Source organism: Periophthalmus magnuspinnatus, chromosome 21, assembly GCF_009829125.3.
Source record: "Periophthalmus magnuspinnatus isolate fPerMag1 chromosome 21, fPerMag1.2.pri, whole genome shotgun sequence".
Classification (NCBI taxonomy): Eukaryota; Metazoa; Chordata; class Actinopteri; order Gobiiformes; family Gobiidae; genus Periophthalmus; species Periophthalmus magnuspinnatus.
In genome coordinates, this window is record NC_047146.1 from 1328953 (window position 1) to 1342994 (window position 14042).

The window sequence follows — 14042 nt, forward strand, 5'->3', positions numbered from 1 at the left end:
ATGGCTCAATAATTTCTTTAAACTCTGTAACCGATTTATCTGATAATGTTCTTTTCATTATAGTTTTTTTCTGTGGGGCTGGATAGTCTTTTAGTATAAATTGAAAGGTAATTAAGAAATGGTCAGAGAGTATAGGGTTTTGAGGAAGGACAATTAGATCATTAATCTCAATACCATAGGTTAGAACGAGATCTAGAGTGTGATTGTGACAGTGAGTCGGCTTATTCACACTCTGGGTGAAACCGATCCCATCCAGGAGTGCATCAAAAGCATTACTGAGGCAATCACTGCCGTTATCTACATGAATGTTGAAATCTCCGACTATAACAATCCTTTCCCAGTTCAAGACTAAACTTGAGATGAAATCAGAAAACTCTGTCAGGAAGTCGGCATATGGACCAGGAGGTCGATAAATTATTATAAATATAACAGCTTTTTGGTTTTTCCAATTGGGGCACGTAATGGAGAGTGCGAGGCTTTCAAAGGAGAGGTAAGTATAGTTGGGTTTGGGGCTGAGAATTAGACTAGAATGAGAGATGACGGCCACACCACCATCTCGACCTGTGCTCCGGGCACTCTGAAAGTTCATGTGACTTGATGGTGTAGATTCGTTTAGTCTAACATAATCATTTTCCTGAAGCCATGTTTCAGTTAGGGCTAACAGATCAATATTAAGGTCGCCAATTAGTTCATTTATTAAAAGAGATTTGGAGGAAAGAGACCTGATGTTTAGCAGTCCACATTTTACACACTTATCATTTTGTTTATTCGCGGCACATTTATTTATTTTTGTTAAGTTATGAGATCTGACAGCTTCCTTGTCAGAGTTTAGGGGTGTTTTATTTGTGCTTTTTGTACGTGGGGCACACACAGTCTCTGTCTGTTTGGAGCTGTTCCCTCTGACTGAGTTGTGCTTCACTGGTCTAAACTGCTCCCTAACGTCACTATCACTGTCACTGTGCTTCCCTGAGCTATTCTGCGTGCTAGTCTTACCTGGTCAATCTAGACTAGCAATCATATTCTGAGCTAACAGGGCGGAGCCAGCCTGCGTGGGATGGATGCCGTCTCTACGTATAAGCCTAGGCTTCCCCTCAAATGCCCTCCAATTATCTATGAAGACGACACCATTCTGCGGGCACCAATTGGTCAACCACTGGTTGACTGCTGAAAAGCGGCTGTACATTTCACAATTGGTATAGGTTGGGAGGGGGCCAGAGAAGTACACGGACTCCGACATCGACTTAGCCAATTGACAGACTGCAGCTATCTGTAACTTAACCACCTCTGACTGACCGCGCCGAGTATCGTTACCCCCCGCGTGTATAACGATCCGGCGGTACCTATTCTTACTTTTCTTTAAAAGCCTAAGATTCCCCTCGATGTCACCCAGTCTGGCTCCAGGGTAACACCGCGTGGAAGCTGCAGGCAGTTCCACGTCCCTGACTATGGAGCTCTGTCATGATGTCAGTTTCCCTGTCCTCCCGTGCTCTCTCCCCCTCCCCTACCTGTGTGTCTGGAGCTGGTGGAGTGCCTGACTCCTCCCGTGCACACCTGGGGTGCATCAGCCTAATCACCACCACCTGCTGCTGAGTACAAGAAGGCTTGGCAGTCTACACTCGGTGCCAGACCGTCCGCGTGTAAAACGTGAATGTTTCTTGCTAAGCTTTGTTATATGGTACTTTCCGGCAAATGCTCATTTGGATTTATGCACCCTCCAGATTCCTGCCTCTACTCGCCCAGCTCCTGCCGCCACGTTCCAGTCCCGGTATCGCTTCCAGCTCGTCTTGTCTCCTGCTCGTCTCGTCTCCTGCTCGTCTCGTCTCCTGCTCGTCTCGTCTCCTGCTCGTCTCGTCTCCTGTCCGGTCCTGGTCTCTGGTTTGTCACCCGCTCCCCGCTCTGGTCTTCGTCTGATCCGCCTGCCCTGGTACCGCACCTGCTTCTATCCCCGTCCTGGTCCTGTCCTGCCCGCCTCTACCTGCACCGCACCCGCCTGACCCGTCTCCCGCTCCCCGGTTCCTGTACCTGCTCTTGTGACCTGTTTAAAGACTGCATTTTCACCGCTGTAAATAAACACTGTTAAAACTGCTCTGGTCTGCATCCTTTGGTCCTATCCGCACCGTTACGACAGAACGGTCTGGCCACTATGGACCAAGCAGGCTCAGATCCGGACCAGACGCGCCGCCTCACGCACTCTCACCCCGAGGCGGTGCTGGGTCAGCATGAACAATCCATTCGGACTCTATTGGAGCTAAATCAGACATTGTCCCAGCAGGTGGCACAGCTTAACCACCAGGTGGCCGCGCTCCTCGTCACCCCGCCTGCTGCAGCCGGAGCGCCGCCACGCCTCCCGGAGCCGAGAGGCACGGATCCGGAGCCGTATGCTGGACAACCTCACCTCTGTCGCGGATTCCTGTTCCAGTGCGAGTTCATGTTCCAGCAATGCCCTTCTCGTTTCAGCTCGGGGGCCACCAAGATCCGATATATATGTGGATTACTCCGGGGCAGAGCTCTCCAGTGGGCAGAGGCGCGCCTAATGAAGACGTCTGTGGATAGCCTGGATTTTAATGAATTTGTGTCCACGTTTAAGCTGGTGTTTGACCACCCGCACTACCAGGACAATGCTGCCTCCCGGTTATTGACTCTCAGCCAGGGCTCCAGGACGGTAGCGGATTATTCCATTGAATTCTGGACACATGCGGCGGAGCTGGACTGGACGGACAGCGCGCTGCGGGCTGTGTTTGTGCGGGGCCTGAACGAGACTTTGAAAGATGAATTGGTTTCCCGGGACGAACCCCCCGACCTGCGGACCCTCATCTCCCTCACTCACCGTATAGACAACCGCCTACGGGCTCGTCGCCGAGAGAGACGCCGGTCACCGGTCCCGCCGGAGCCACGCGCTGCCCCGCCCCCGCCGGATGAGCCCATGCAACTCGACAGGACCCTTGTGTCGGCCGAGGAGCGTCAACGGAGGCGTCGTCTGGCCGGGGCTTGCCTCTACTGCGGTGAGCGCGGACATTATGTGGTCACTTGCCCAGTTCGGCCAAAAGGGGGGGCCCACCAGTAGCACTGGGAGTACTGGTGGGCGAGCAACACATCCTGGACTCTTCTAATAGACTGCGGCTCAGCGCCACCCTGTGCGTTCGCACAGAGACCTTATGCGTTTCCGCCCTTATCGACTCCGGGGCTGAGAGGGACTTTATTGATGCCCAAGTCGCGGAGCAGCTCGGGGTCTACCTGGAGCCCCTCGAACGCCCCTTAAATGCCCAGGGGCTCAATGGACGTTTTCTGGGGCACATCACTCACATCACAGAACCTGTCACCGTGATTCTGTCCGGCAACCACCAAGAGAACCGTCAGTTTCATGTCCTGTCCTCCTCCGCTTCTCCTCTGGTCCTTGGTTACCCCTGGCTACGCGCCCACAACCCTGTTTTCGATTGGGCCAGGGGCGGAGTTTCGGGCTGGAGTCCCGATTGCCACGCCAAGTGCCTTCGGTCCGCCCTCCCTCCGGCCGGGAGGTCCGTTCCTGTCGCTGATCCGTCCCCAGACACCCCCAATCTGTCCTCGGTGCCTGCTGAATATCACGACCTGGGGGAGGTTTTTAGCAAGAGCAAGGCCCTCTCTTTACCGCCCCACCGTCCATATGACTGCGCCATTGACCTCCTGCCGGGTGCCCCACTACCATCTAGCAGGCTATATAACCTGTCTAAACCTGAACGCGAGTCAATGGAGGACTATATCCGTGGGTCCCTGGCTGCCGGAATCATCCGCCCGTCCACTTCACCCGTGGGAGCGGGGTTCTTCTTTGTGGCTAAGAAGGACAAATCCCTGCGGCCTTGCATTGATTACCGGGGTCTGAACAATATAACTGTAAAGAATAAATACCCGCTTCCCTTACTGGACTCGGCATTTACGCCCCTCCACGGTGCGACCATCTTCTCAAAGTTGGATTTGCGGAATGCGTACCACCTGGTGCGCATCAGGGAGGGAGACGAATGGAAGACGGCCTTCAAGACACCCCTGGGACATTTCGAATACTTGGTTATGCCCTTCGGTCTCACCAACGCCCCTGCCGTATTCCAAGCCCTCATCAACGATGTGCTCCGTGATTTCCTTAACCGATTCGTCTTTGTTTACTTGGATGACATCTTGATTTTCTCGCGGTCCCCCCAGGAGCATCATCAGCACGTTCGCCAGGTTCTCCAGCGCCTCCTCGAGAATAAACTGTTCGTGAAAGCTGAGAAATGCGAGTTTCACGCAGAGGAGGTCAGCTTTTTGGGCTTCATTGTGGGGCGGGGCCAAGTAAGAGCTGACCCTGAAAAGATCCAGGCTGTCACTGAGTGGCCCGTTCCTACCAGCCGGAGACAGCTCCAGAGATTTATCGGCTTTGCCAATTTTTATAGACGTTTCATCCGGGATTTTAGTAGGGTTATCTCGCCCTTAACTAAACTCACCTCTCCTGCTTTGCCGTTTGCCTGGTCTCCTGAGGCGCAGACAGCCTTCGAGAAGCTTAAGAGACTATTTACCTCCGCTCCCATCCTGCACCAGCCCGACCCTTCACGGCAATTCATCGTGGAGGTCGACGCCTCCGACTCGGGAGTGGGGGCCGTGCTTTCGCAGAGGTTCGACCCCCACAACCGCCTCTGTCCCTGCGCCTTCTTTTCCCGGCGATTGTCCTCGGCCGAGGTCAATTATGACGTGGGGGATCGGGAGCTCCTTGCCGTAAAGCTGGCCTTGGAGGAGTGGCGCCACTGGCTCGAAGGGGCGGAGCAACCATTCATCGTCTGGACCGACCATAAAAACTTGGAGTACATCCAGTCCGCCAGGCGCCTCAATCCCCGTCAAGCTCGTTGGTCCCTCTTCTTCAGCCGCTTCAACTTTCTCCTCACCTACCGCCCCGGATCTCGGAACGTCAAACCCGATGCCCTCTCCCGCCAGTTCGCCCTGGAGGATAGCCCGGTCACCGCAGAAACAATTATTCCCTCCTCGTGTGTGGTGGCCGCGGTCCATTGGGATATCGAGGACACCGTCCGAGAGGCCCAGACCAACGACCCCGACCCAGGTAACGGCCCTCCAGGTAAACTGTTTGTTCCCGATTCTGTCCGGTCTCAGGTGCTCCAGTGGGTCCATGCCTCCCGTTTCGCCTGCCATCCTGGTGCCGGTCGCTCTCTCTCCCTCCTCAGGAGACGCTTCTGGTGGCCCACGATGGACACAGACACCCGGGCTTATGTCGCCGCCTGCCAGGTATGTGCTCGGGCCAAGGCCTCCCACTCACCCCCTTCTGGTCTCTTGCATCCTCTCCCAGTTCCTCGTCGCCCTTGGTCCCACATCGCCTTGGACTTCGTGACGGGCCTTCCCCCTTCCCAGGGGAACACGGTGGTTCTCACCATTGTGGACCGCTTCTCCAAGGCCGCCCATTTCGTTGCCCTGCCTAAGCTCCCCACAGCCAAAGAAACTGCCGACCAGCTGACCAGTCATGTCTTCCGACTCCACGGCATCCCGGTGGACATCGTGTCCGACAGAGGGACCCAATTCACCTCTCAGGTATGGCGGTCTTTCTGCGACGGTTTGGGGGCCACGGTTAGCCTCACGTCCGGGTTCCATCCACAATCTAATGGGCAGACGGAGCGGGCCAACCAAGACCTGGAGTCGGCCCTACGGTGCACAGCCTCCGCCAACCCCGCGACCTGGAGTACTCACCTGCCCTGGATAGAGTATGCTCACAACTCCCTCGTGAGTTCCGCCACTGGTATGTCCCCCTTCGAGGCATCGCTGGGATATCAACCCCCTCTCTTTCCCACGGAGGAGAGGGACCTCGCCGTCCCGTCTGTTCAGCGCCATCTCCAGCGCTGTCGCCGGATCTGGAAGAAGGCCAGGGCGGCCCTTCTTCGGGCTGGAGCGCGCACTAAGGCGACGGCCGATCGCCACCGTGTCCCGGCGCCCGTATACCAACCTGGCCAGATGGTTTGGCTCTCCGCCAAGACGGTCCCGCTGAAGACGGACTCCCGTAAGCTGTCCCCCCGATTCCTGGGACCGTTTAAGATCATGAGGATCATAAATCCATCGGCGGTGCGCCTCCAGTTACCCCCGTCTCTCCGGATTCATCCGACCTTTCACGTCTCCCAGGTTAAACCAGTCCGGACCAGCGACCTGTGCCCTCCGGCCGATCCCCCACCGCCCGCCCGAGTCATTGACGGCCACCCGGCGTTCACCGTCCGCCGCCTGATTGACGTTCGTCGCCGTGGTAGGGGCCTCCAGTACCTCGTCGATTGGGAGGGTTACGGTCCGGAGGAGCGATCCTGGGTGCCCAGGGCACGCATTCTGGACCCCGACATGGTGAGAGACTTCCACCGCGCTCATCCTGACAAGCCTGGGGGTCCACCAGGAGGTGGACCTTAGGGGGGGGGTACTGTCATGATGTCAGTTTCCCTGTCCTCCCGTGCTCTCTCCCCCTCCCCTACCTGTGTGTCTGGAGCTGGTGGAGTGCCTGACTCCTCCCGTGCACACCTGGGGTGCATCAGCCTAATCACCACCACCTGCTGCTGAGTACAAGAAGGCTTGGCAGTCTACACTCGGTGCCAGACCGTCCGCGTGTAAAACGTGAATGTTTCTTGCTAAGCTTTGTTATATGGTACTTTCCGGCAAATGCTCATTTGGATTTATGCACCCTCCAGATTCCTGCCTCTACTCGCCCAGCTCCTGCCGCCACGTTCCAGTCCCGGTATCGCTTCCAGCTCGTCTTGTCTCCTGCTCGTCTCGTCTCCTGCTCGTCTCGTCTCCTGCTCGTCTCGTCTCCTGCTCGTCTCGTCTCCTGTCCGGTCCTGGTCTCTGGTTTGTCACCCGCTCCCCGCTCTGGTCTTCGTCTGATCCGCCTGCCCTGGTACCGCACCTGCTTCTATCCCCGTCCTGGTCCTGTCCTGCCCGCCTCTACCTGCACCGCACCCGCCTGACCCGTCTCCCGCTCCCCGGTTCCTGTACCTGCTCTTGTGACCTGTTTAAAGACTGCATTTTCACCGCTGTAAATAAACACTGTTAAAACTGCTCTGGTCTGCATCCTTTGGTCCTATCCGCACCGTTACGACAAGCTCCCTATGACTAAAGTGTCCCGGGTCCAGTTCAGGGGAGCAAACCTGTTCTGGACGGGGAGCTCTCTACTCTCAACCCTGTGTCCCTGGTCTGCTACAGTCCTATTCTCAGCCCTGTGTCCCTGGCCTGTCCTACGCTTTCTTCTAACCGTCACAAACCTGTCCTGGTCTGATCCCGGCTGCACGGGTTGCGCTGGGGGGCTAGTCTCACTAGTTACGCTAAAGCTACTGCGGTCCGCGGTCCCTACTGCTGCTACCTGACTGTAACTCGGGGTCAGAGCCTCCAATGAGCGGATCCGCGTTTCTAACTCTGAGACCCTGGCCTGCAGGACTGCCACTACACTACACTTAACGCAACTGTCCCTATCATCATCAAATAAGCCAGGGTCATCACTCCACATATGGCAACCAGGGCAGGGAAAAGCGAGAGAAGAGGGGGACGGTTCAGCCATGATGCTAGTCGGCTAGGCTAGTTCAGGCTGAACCGAGAGATAGAGGGGATTAATCCACGAAGTGCGGAGCAATAGATGCTGAATGAAACTTCGGTGGTTTAGCGAAGTATTCAGGCACTAGTGTAGATGTTAGAAACTGCTTTTTAAAATTGTAAAGATTCGTGGATTAACAATTTCAGGAGAGAGACGCTAGATACGCTAGATATACAACTCGCAAAACAGAATGCACTCACCCGGAAATGACGTCAGCTCACTAGTTCAGTATACTTGAACTCCTCCACTTGGGGCAAAGACTCACCACCCACCCGGAGAGAGCAAACCACCTTTTTCTGGTCGAGAACCATGGCCTCGGATTTGGAGGAGCTGATTCTCATCCCAGCCGCTTCACACTCGGCTGCAAACCGCCCCAGTGCTGCAGGTCCTGGCTCAAATAAGTCATCAGGACAACATCATCTGCAAATAGCAGAGATGAAATCCTGTGGTTCCCAAACCAGGCCCCCTCCGGCCCCTGACTGCGTCTAGAAATTCTGTCCATAAATATAATGAACAGAACCGGTGACAAAGGGCAGCCCTGGCGGAGTCCAACATGCACCGGGAACAGGTCTGACTTACTGCCGGCAATGCAAACACAGCTCCTGCTCCGGTCATACAGGGACCGGACAGCCCTTAGCAAAGAGCCCCGGACCCCATACTCCCAGAGCACCCCCCAAAGGACACCAGGAGGGACACGGTCGAATGCCTTCTCCAGATCCACAAAACACATGTGGACTGGTTGGGCAAACTCCCATGAACCCTCGAGGACCCGATGGAGAGTATAGAGCTGGTCCAGTGTTCCACGACCGGGACGAAAACCACACTGCTCCTCCTGAATCCGAGGTTTGACTATCGGTCGGATTCTCCTCTCCAGTACCCTGGAGTAGACCTTATCGGGAAGGCTGAGAAGTGTGATTCCCCTGTAATTGGAACACACCCTCCGGTCCCCCTTCTTATACAGAGGGACCACCACCCTGGTCTGCCATTCCACAGGTACTGTCCCCGACCGCCACGCGATGTTGCAGAGACGTGTCAGCCAAGACAGCCCCACAACATCCAGAGACTTGAGGTACTCAGGACGGATCTCGTCCACCCCCAGAGCCTTACCCTAGGGTTTGTCCATCTGCATATATTGATTCAAAATGGCCGCCTTCATGTTGGAGACAGAGACAGTAGAAACAGTCAAAGACATGAGACATTTGGACTTGACTCGTGTCATTTTAATGAGCGCCTGACAGACCAGCAGAACCACATTCTGATCTAAACTCAACAGGACAAATGAGCCGCTGTTTGTCTTCACTTTGACTCATTTTGTTTGAGTAAAGACTTGGTCCTAATCACTGCTCTTGTATATTTTTGTCCTTCTACACTAAAGACGTTGACCCTGTTTAAATATGTGATGTAACCTTTTCATTTTCTCATTAACATCATTATATTTAAGATTTGAATAAAAGTCTGGTCTTTTCTTCAGTGGATTCTTTAAGTCTATAGGTTGTGAGAGGAGACAGTGTGCGTGTGAACACAGTCAGGCTTTTATAGTCCCGCCTCATTCGTGGGTGGAGCCTCAGGGCACAGCGCCATGTGCAGCTGGGTAGACAAACGAGGAGAGACCCCCCCCCAGGGCCCATGGGGGACTGGCCCCTAACACCTGAGAAAAGACAAATGAATAACAGAGGTGAGGACAGGTGACAGATGAGGACAGGTGACAGGTGTGGACAAGTGACAGGTGACAGGTGAGGACAGGTGACAGGTGAGGACAGGTGACAGGTGAGGACAGGTGAAGACAGGTGAGGACAGGTGACAGGTGAGGACAGGTGAGGACAGGTGACAGATGAGGACAGGTGACAGGTGTGGACAGGTGTGGACAGGTGAAGACAGGTGAGGACAGGTGACAGATGAAGACAGGTGAGGACAGGTGACAGGTGAGGACAGGTAACAGGAAGGTAAAGATGATAGTGAAGACAGGGACCAGGTGAGAAGCGTGAAGTCCTGTTTAAAAGACCAAAATCAGACAAATGATGAGATGCTGCTGGAATGTGACACAAGATCCACATCAACAAAAGTGTCATGTCCAAAGACACAACGCCAGGGGATTGTAAATCTTTTTCTGTTGGTGCTCACATTATAAACAGGAGCAGTACTTATGTGTAATGAGGTTGTAATGATGATCAGCTGGATCAGCCAGATAAACGAGTGGACGCTCCCTCTCTCTTTCTGTCTCTCTCTTTCTCTCTGTCCTCTCCTCTAACCATCCTCTCTCCCTCCCTCTTACTCTTCTCTTTCTTTATCTTGAGTCAGAAAAAACACATAAAACAGATTGATTTGTGAATGTGTTTGTGATTGAAAAGTCCCATGATATAACAGAATGACTTTGACATTTACAGCAGAGACTTACATACACTTACATTACATGAGGAACAACATTGGAATTGAAAGTGTAAATCAAGTTCAAAGTTCAAAACAGATGTAAATGTAGATGTCAAATATGTAGAGTCTGAGTTTAGTTTTGCAGTAACAGTATGAACACTATTAGTCTGCAGAATTCAAAGGAAACAGTGAAGAGATGCTGTGTTCCATCTGCAGTCCCTGAGACATACAAAAACACACACTACACAAACAGTACAGTTATGTCATGATAAAAACACTAGAATGACACTAATCAACTCAATATTGTGGAAAATGGCCTGTTTTATTAGATCAGGATTTTGTCATGATTTGAACTCTCCCCATGTCATATTTGATCAAGTTTAGAAAAGTTTGACAAAATAACTCACATTTCAACACAAAAATAGTCAATAGTCAAATTAGTCAAATATAAAAGGCACAAATTTGATCAAACTGTGGAGAACAAAGCTGCTATTTCAGTTTAGGGAAATGTGCAGTGGATCCAGGACCAATCCAGACCCCAGTGTAGAGAGGCCGAGTGAACCTGGTCTGGACTCTGTGGAGGAGGCTCATGGTACTTTCAGAGACGCTGTAAAACGCCAAAACCCCTGCACTGTGGTCCAGGTAAACCCCGATTCTGGACCCGACCGGACCTGAGACCTGGGACACGACTTTGTTAAACAAAAATAAAGGACTGGTTTTGTGACAACGTAAGGCCCAGGATTTATCATTGTCTCCAAATCCACATTCATCAGAGTTTCCTTTCCTCTGAATCTCTCTGTATGAAACTGCTATATAAACCCTCCACTCCCCGCTCCACTCCACCTCCCAGTAACAGCGGCCCGTCAGACTCTCTCTGCTCAGGACCTGATACAAGTGACTGAATCTGTCTGGATGATCTGTATAACTCTGGTCTTCAAACATATATGTTACTCTTCTGTTTCCATCAGACAGAGACAGATATTTGTAAACTGTGTTTGTGTCCAGAGTGATTTCTGTAGAATAATATAAGAAGTCCTCTCTGGAGCTGAGTTCAGCTGGTGGCAGTAAAACCTGGACTGGACTCAGAGTGAGCTGGAGTCTGTCCCTGAGCTTGGACACAGCTCTGGTCACTTCTTCAAAGTATCCCCGGTCCCCTGTGTGAATGGTGGCTGGCTCTGTGCTCTGTGTGTGTGGGGACAGTGAAGCGTAGCGCTGTATAAACTGGTTATGATCCTGGGTGAGGTCCAGTGTGTCCAGCTCAGAGAGGCTCCTCTTCAGCCCCCTCACGTCCTGCTGCAGTTGGTCCTGGAGCTCTTGGACTCGGCTCAGTTGGGTGTCCTCCTGGGAGCGGATCTGCTGCTCCACTTCAGAGCGTCTTTTGTCCAGGAGAAGGGCCATGTCTCTGAAGCTGTCGTTGCTGCGCTGCACTGCTGTCTGGGCAGAGCTCCTGATGTCCTGGGCCTCCTGTTGGAGCCTCTTCAGGTCTGTCTCTTTGTGCTGGAGGCTCTGGAGCAGCAGGGCCCTCCTGGCCGGCAGCTCTGCCTGCCTCTGAGCCCTCTCTGAGGCAGAGGTCACTATGTCATGACCCTTATGTTGGTCCATAGAGCAGAGGTAACAGAGGAGCTGCTGATCTGTGACACAGAACATCTTCTTCACTTCGTCATGTTGAGAGCAGATGTTTTCCTGGAGCCTGTGAGACGGCGCCACCAGCTGGTGTTTCTTAAAAGCTGCAACTACATCATGAGGCTGTAGGTGGCGCTCACAGTAAGAGGCCACACACTGCAGACAGGACTGGACAGCTCTCAGCCTCTTCCCAGTGCACACATCACAGGACACATCCTCAGGTCCGGCATAGCAGAGGGCAGCAGGGGGCGCTGTCTTCTTCATCTGCTCTACTACAGCTGCTAACATGATGTTTTTACCCAGGACAGGCCTGTGGCTGAAGCTGAGGCGACATTCAGGACAGCTGTAGAGCTGCTTCTCGTCCTCTTGGTCCCAGTGCTGTTGGACACAGTTCCTGCAGTAGCTGTGTCCACAGGGAATAGTCACAGGATCCTTCAGTAGATCCAAACACACGGAGCAGGAAAAGGCTTCTTGGTCGAGTGCTTTCTGCGCCATCTCTCCTGGATCAGAAACAGTTTGACTTGGACAGAAGTGAAACTTAAGAGTGAGAGCTGCACCCACAGCTCTGTGTGGAGGAAGCAGGAAGCCACGCCTCTTAAAGGCACACACACATGTTTTATCAGAGTTCAAAAGAGACTGTGTGAGCAGTTTACAGTCACACACACAGGGTCATTGGGCACAAGTCAAACTATACAAAAGAGAATCAAAGAGGAACAAAGTGTAAAGGATCAGTGTAGTGCCACAGTGCTTTGGTGTGAGGAGGCAGGCTTTATAAACTTATCAACAAACACCACCTTCATCAGGCTCTTTCTTTATTGGTTTAGTCCTGGTTTAGTCTCGGTCTAGACCAGTTGGCCGTTGTACTGGTTAATACCTCAATACTTTTCTGTGTCTAGTTACTATTACACTTTTAGTGCAGTACAATGACGTGTCAAATGAAATAATTCTATATATGTATCATATTTAATACAGATGGAGCAGCTCAAATGAGTCTTGTTCAAATGCAGTTTCTTGTTTAATGCAGCACATTCTAGGGTCGAGTCACGAATAGAAATGACACAATGGTTATGATTCAAAATAAATAACACCTTTATTTTGTGAAATGAATGTGTTGAAATCATGAATTTAAAGTGCCATAAAAGTTGTTCCTTGTTCCAAACCAAGTCTGAATTGTAAAAACATGAAAACCTGTTCCACTCGTTCCACTCGTCTAACACTGAGGTTGAGCTGTTACAGGAGGTTGGGCTCCGTCACCTGCTTGTCACTATGGAGATGTTCCACAGTTTGGCATTAAACTTGTCAAGCTTGTATTTAAAAATGCATTCTAACTGTGAGATGGCTCTGCTCTCCACAGATCTGACCTGTAACTTGGCCTGGCTGATATGAATATGGATCATTTGTTTATTTGAGAATCTGGTTGAGTTTTGGACCATTGTGCAGGTCAGTTTATGAATAATAAGTCTGGTTTTATAAAAGACAAAAAGTGAGTTTTGAGATGATCATTTTGTTTGTGTTTGAATCTAAAATGAGAAACGATAAAGGCTCTTACAGTGAGAGCAGCTCGTGTTCCTGTGGATTTGTGTGTGTTCAAAATCTCTCACTGCATTTTACTCAAACATTCAATAAACTATTTTTGTTTAAAGTTGTTTGACTTTGTGCTGTTCCCAAATCCCTCACCTGACCACATTCACCAGTAGAGGGCAGTGTCCAACTTTGAACCAGTCAAGGAGAATGTGTTATTTTCAAGTACCAGTACTCTTACTCGAGTAAAAGTTGTGGTTCCTCTTCCCTCTGTGAGTCTAAAGTGACTGGAGCTTTATGTGGACAATATGAAATGATCTGAACTTTTGTGTTTCTTGCTCCAAATTTCGTGTCTAAAGTTCCGTGATCAGTTTGAGTGTTTTTAATGAAGAGTCCACAGCCAATCCTCTGTCAGGAAAAGCATGAGGTCTGGAGGAAGACATTTGAGTGTTTTTGAATTAAAATCACATCATTCACATAAATAATATAAAAAGATGAACATTTTAACTTGTTTATAATACGTTCAAATAAAATAACTCTTGATGAGGTCTGGTTTGAATACTTTGTGGATCTCCTCAATCCCACCGTCGTGTCTTTTGAGGAGGAAGCAGAGACTGAGGACTTGGACTGAGACTCGTCCATGGCCTTGGCTGAAGTCACTGAGATGGTTCAAGCTCCTCGGTGGCTCCAGGGGTTCCATTAGATCTGTCCTGAGTATCTTAAGTCTGTGGATGTTGTGGGTCTTGGTTGACACGTCGGGGACAGAACCTCTGGACTGTCAGGCCGGGGTGGTGCTCCTTCTGTTTCTTTATCTTTATTTATACAGGGAAACACAATGAGAACACTCGGGCTCTCGTTTCATGGAGTTTAAAATACAATACGAGCAGAAAAAACAACTAAATAAAGCAGCAGGTCCATATAAAACATTAAAAACAGGAGCAGGTGTGGGTAAAAACGTTTGTTA

The 14042-nt window shown here is 51.4% G+C and overlaps 2 protein-coding genes across 2 annotated transcripts in view; both read right to left on the bottom strand.

Annotated features, from left to right (window-relative positions):
• ormdl1 (ORMDL sphingolipid biosynthesis regulator 1) overlaps positions 1–14042 on the bottom strand; it is a 192687-nt gene that overhangs the window by 138749 nt on the left and 39896 nt on the right. The window lies entirely within an intron of this gene.
• On the bottom strand, positions 9884–12144 carry LOC117389379 (E3 ubiquitin/ISG15 ligase TRIM25-like). Its single transcript, XM_033987046.2, has one exon. The coding sequence runs from the start codon at positions 12050–12052 to the stop codon at positions 10424–10426; it is 1629 nt and encodes a 542-aa protein (XP_033842937.1). The 5' UTR covers positions 12053–12144; the 3' UTR covers positions 9884–10423.

Coding starts and splice junctions, on each gene's coding strand:
- LOC117389379 (XM_033987046.2), bottom strand. CDS start 12,052: ATGGCGCAGAAAGCACTCGACCAAGAAGCCTTTTCCTGCTCCGTGTGT.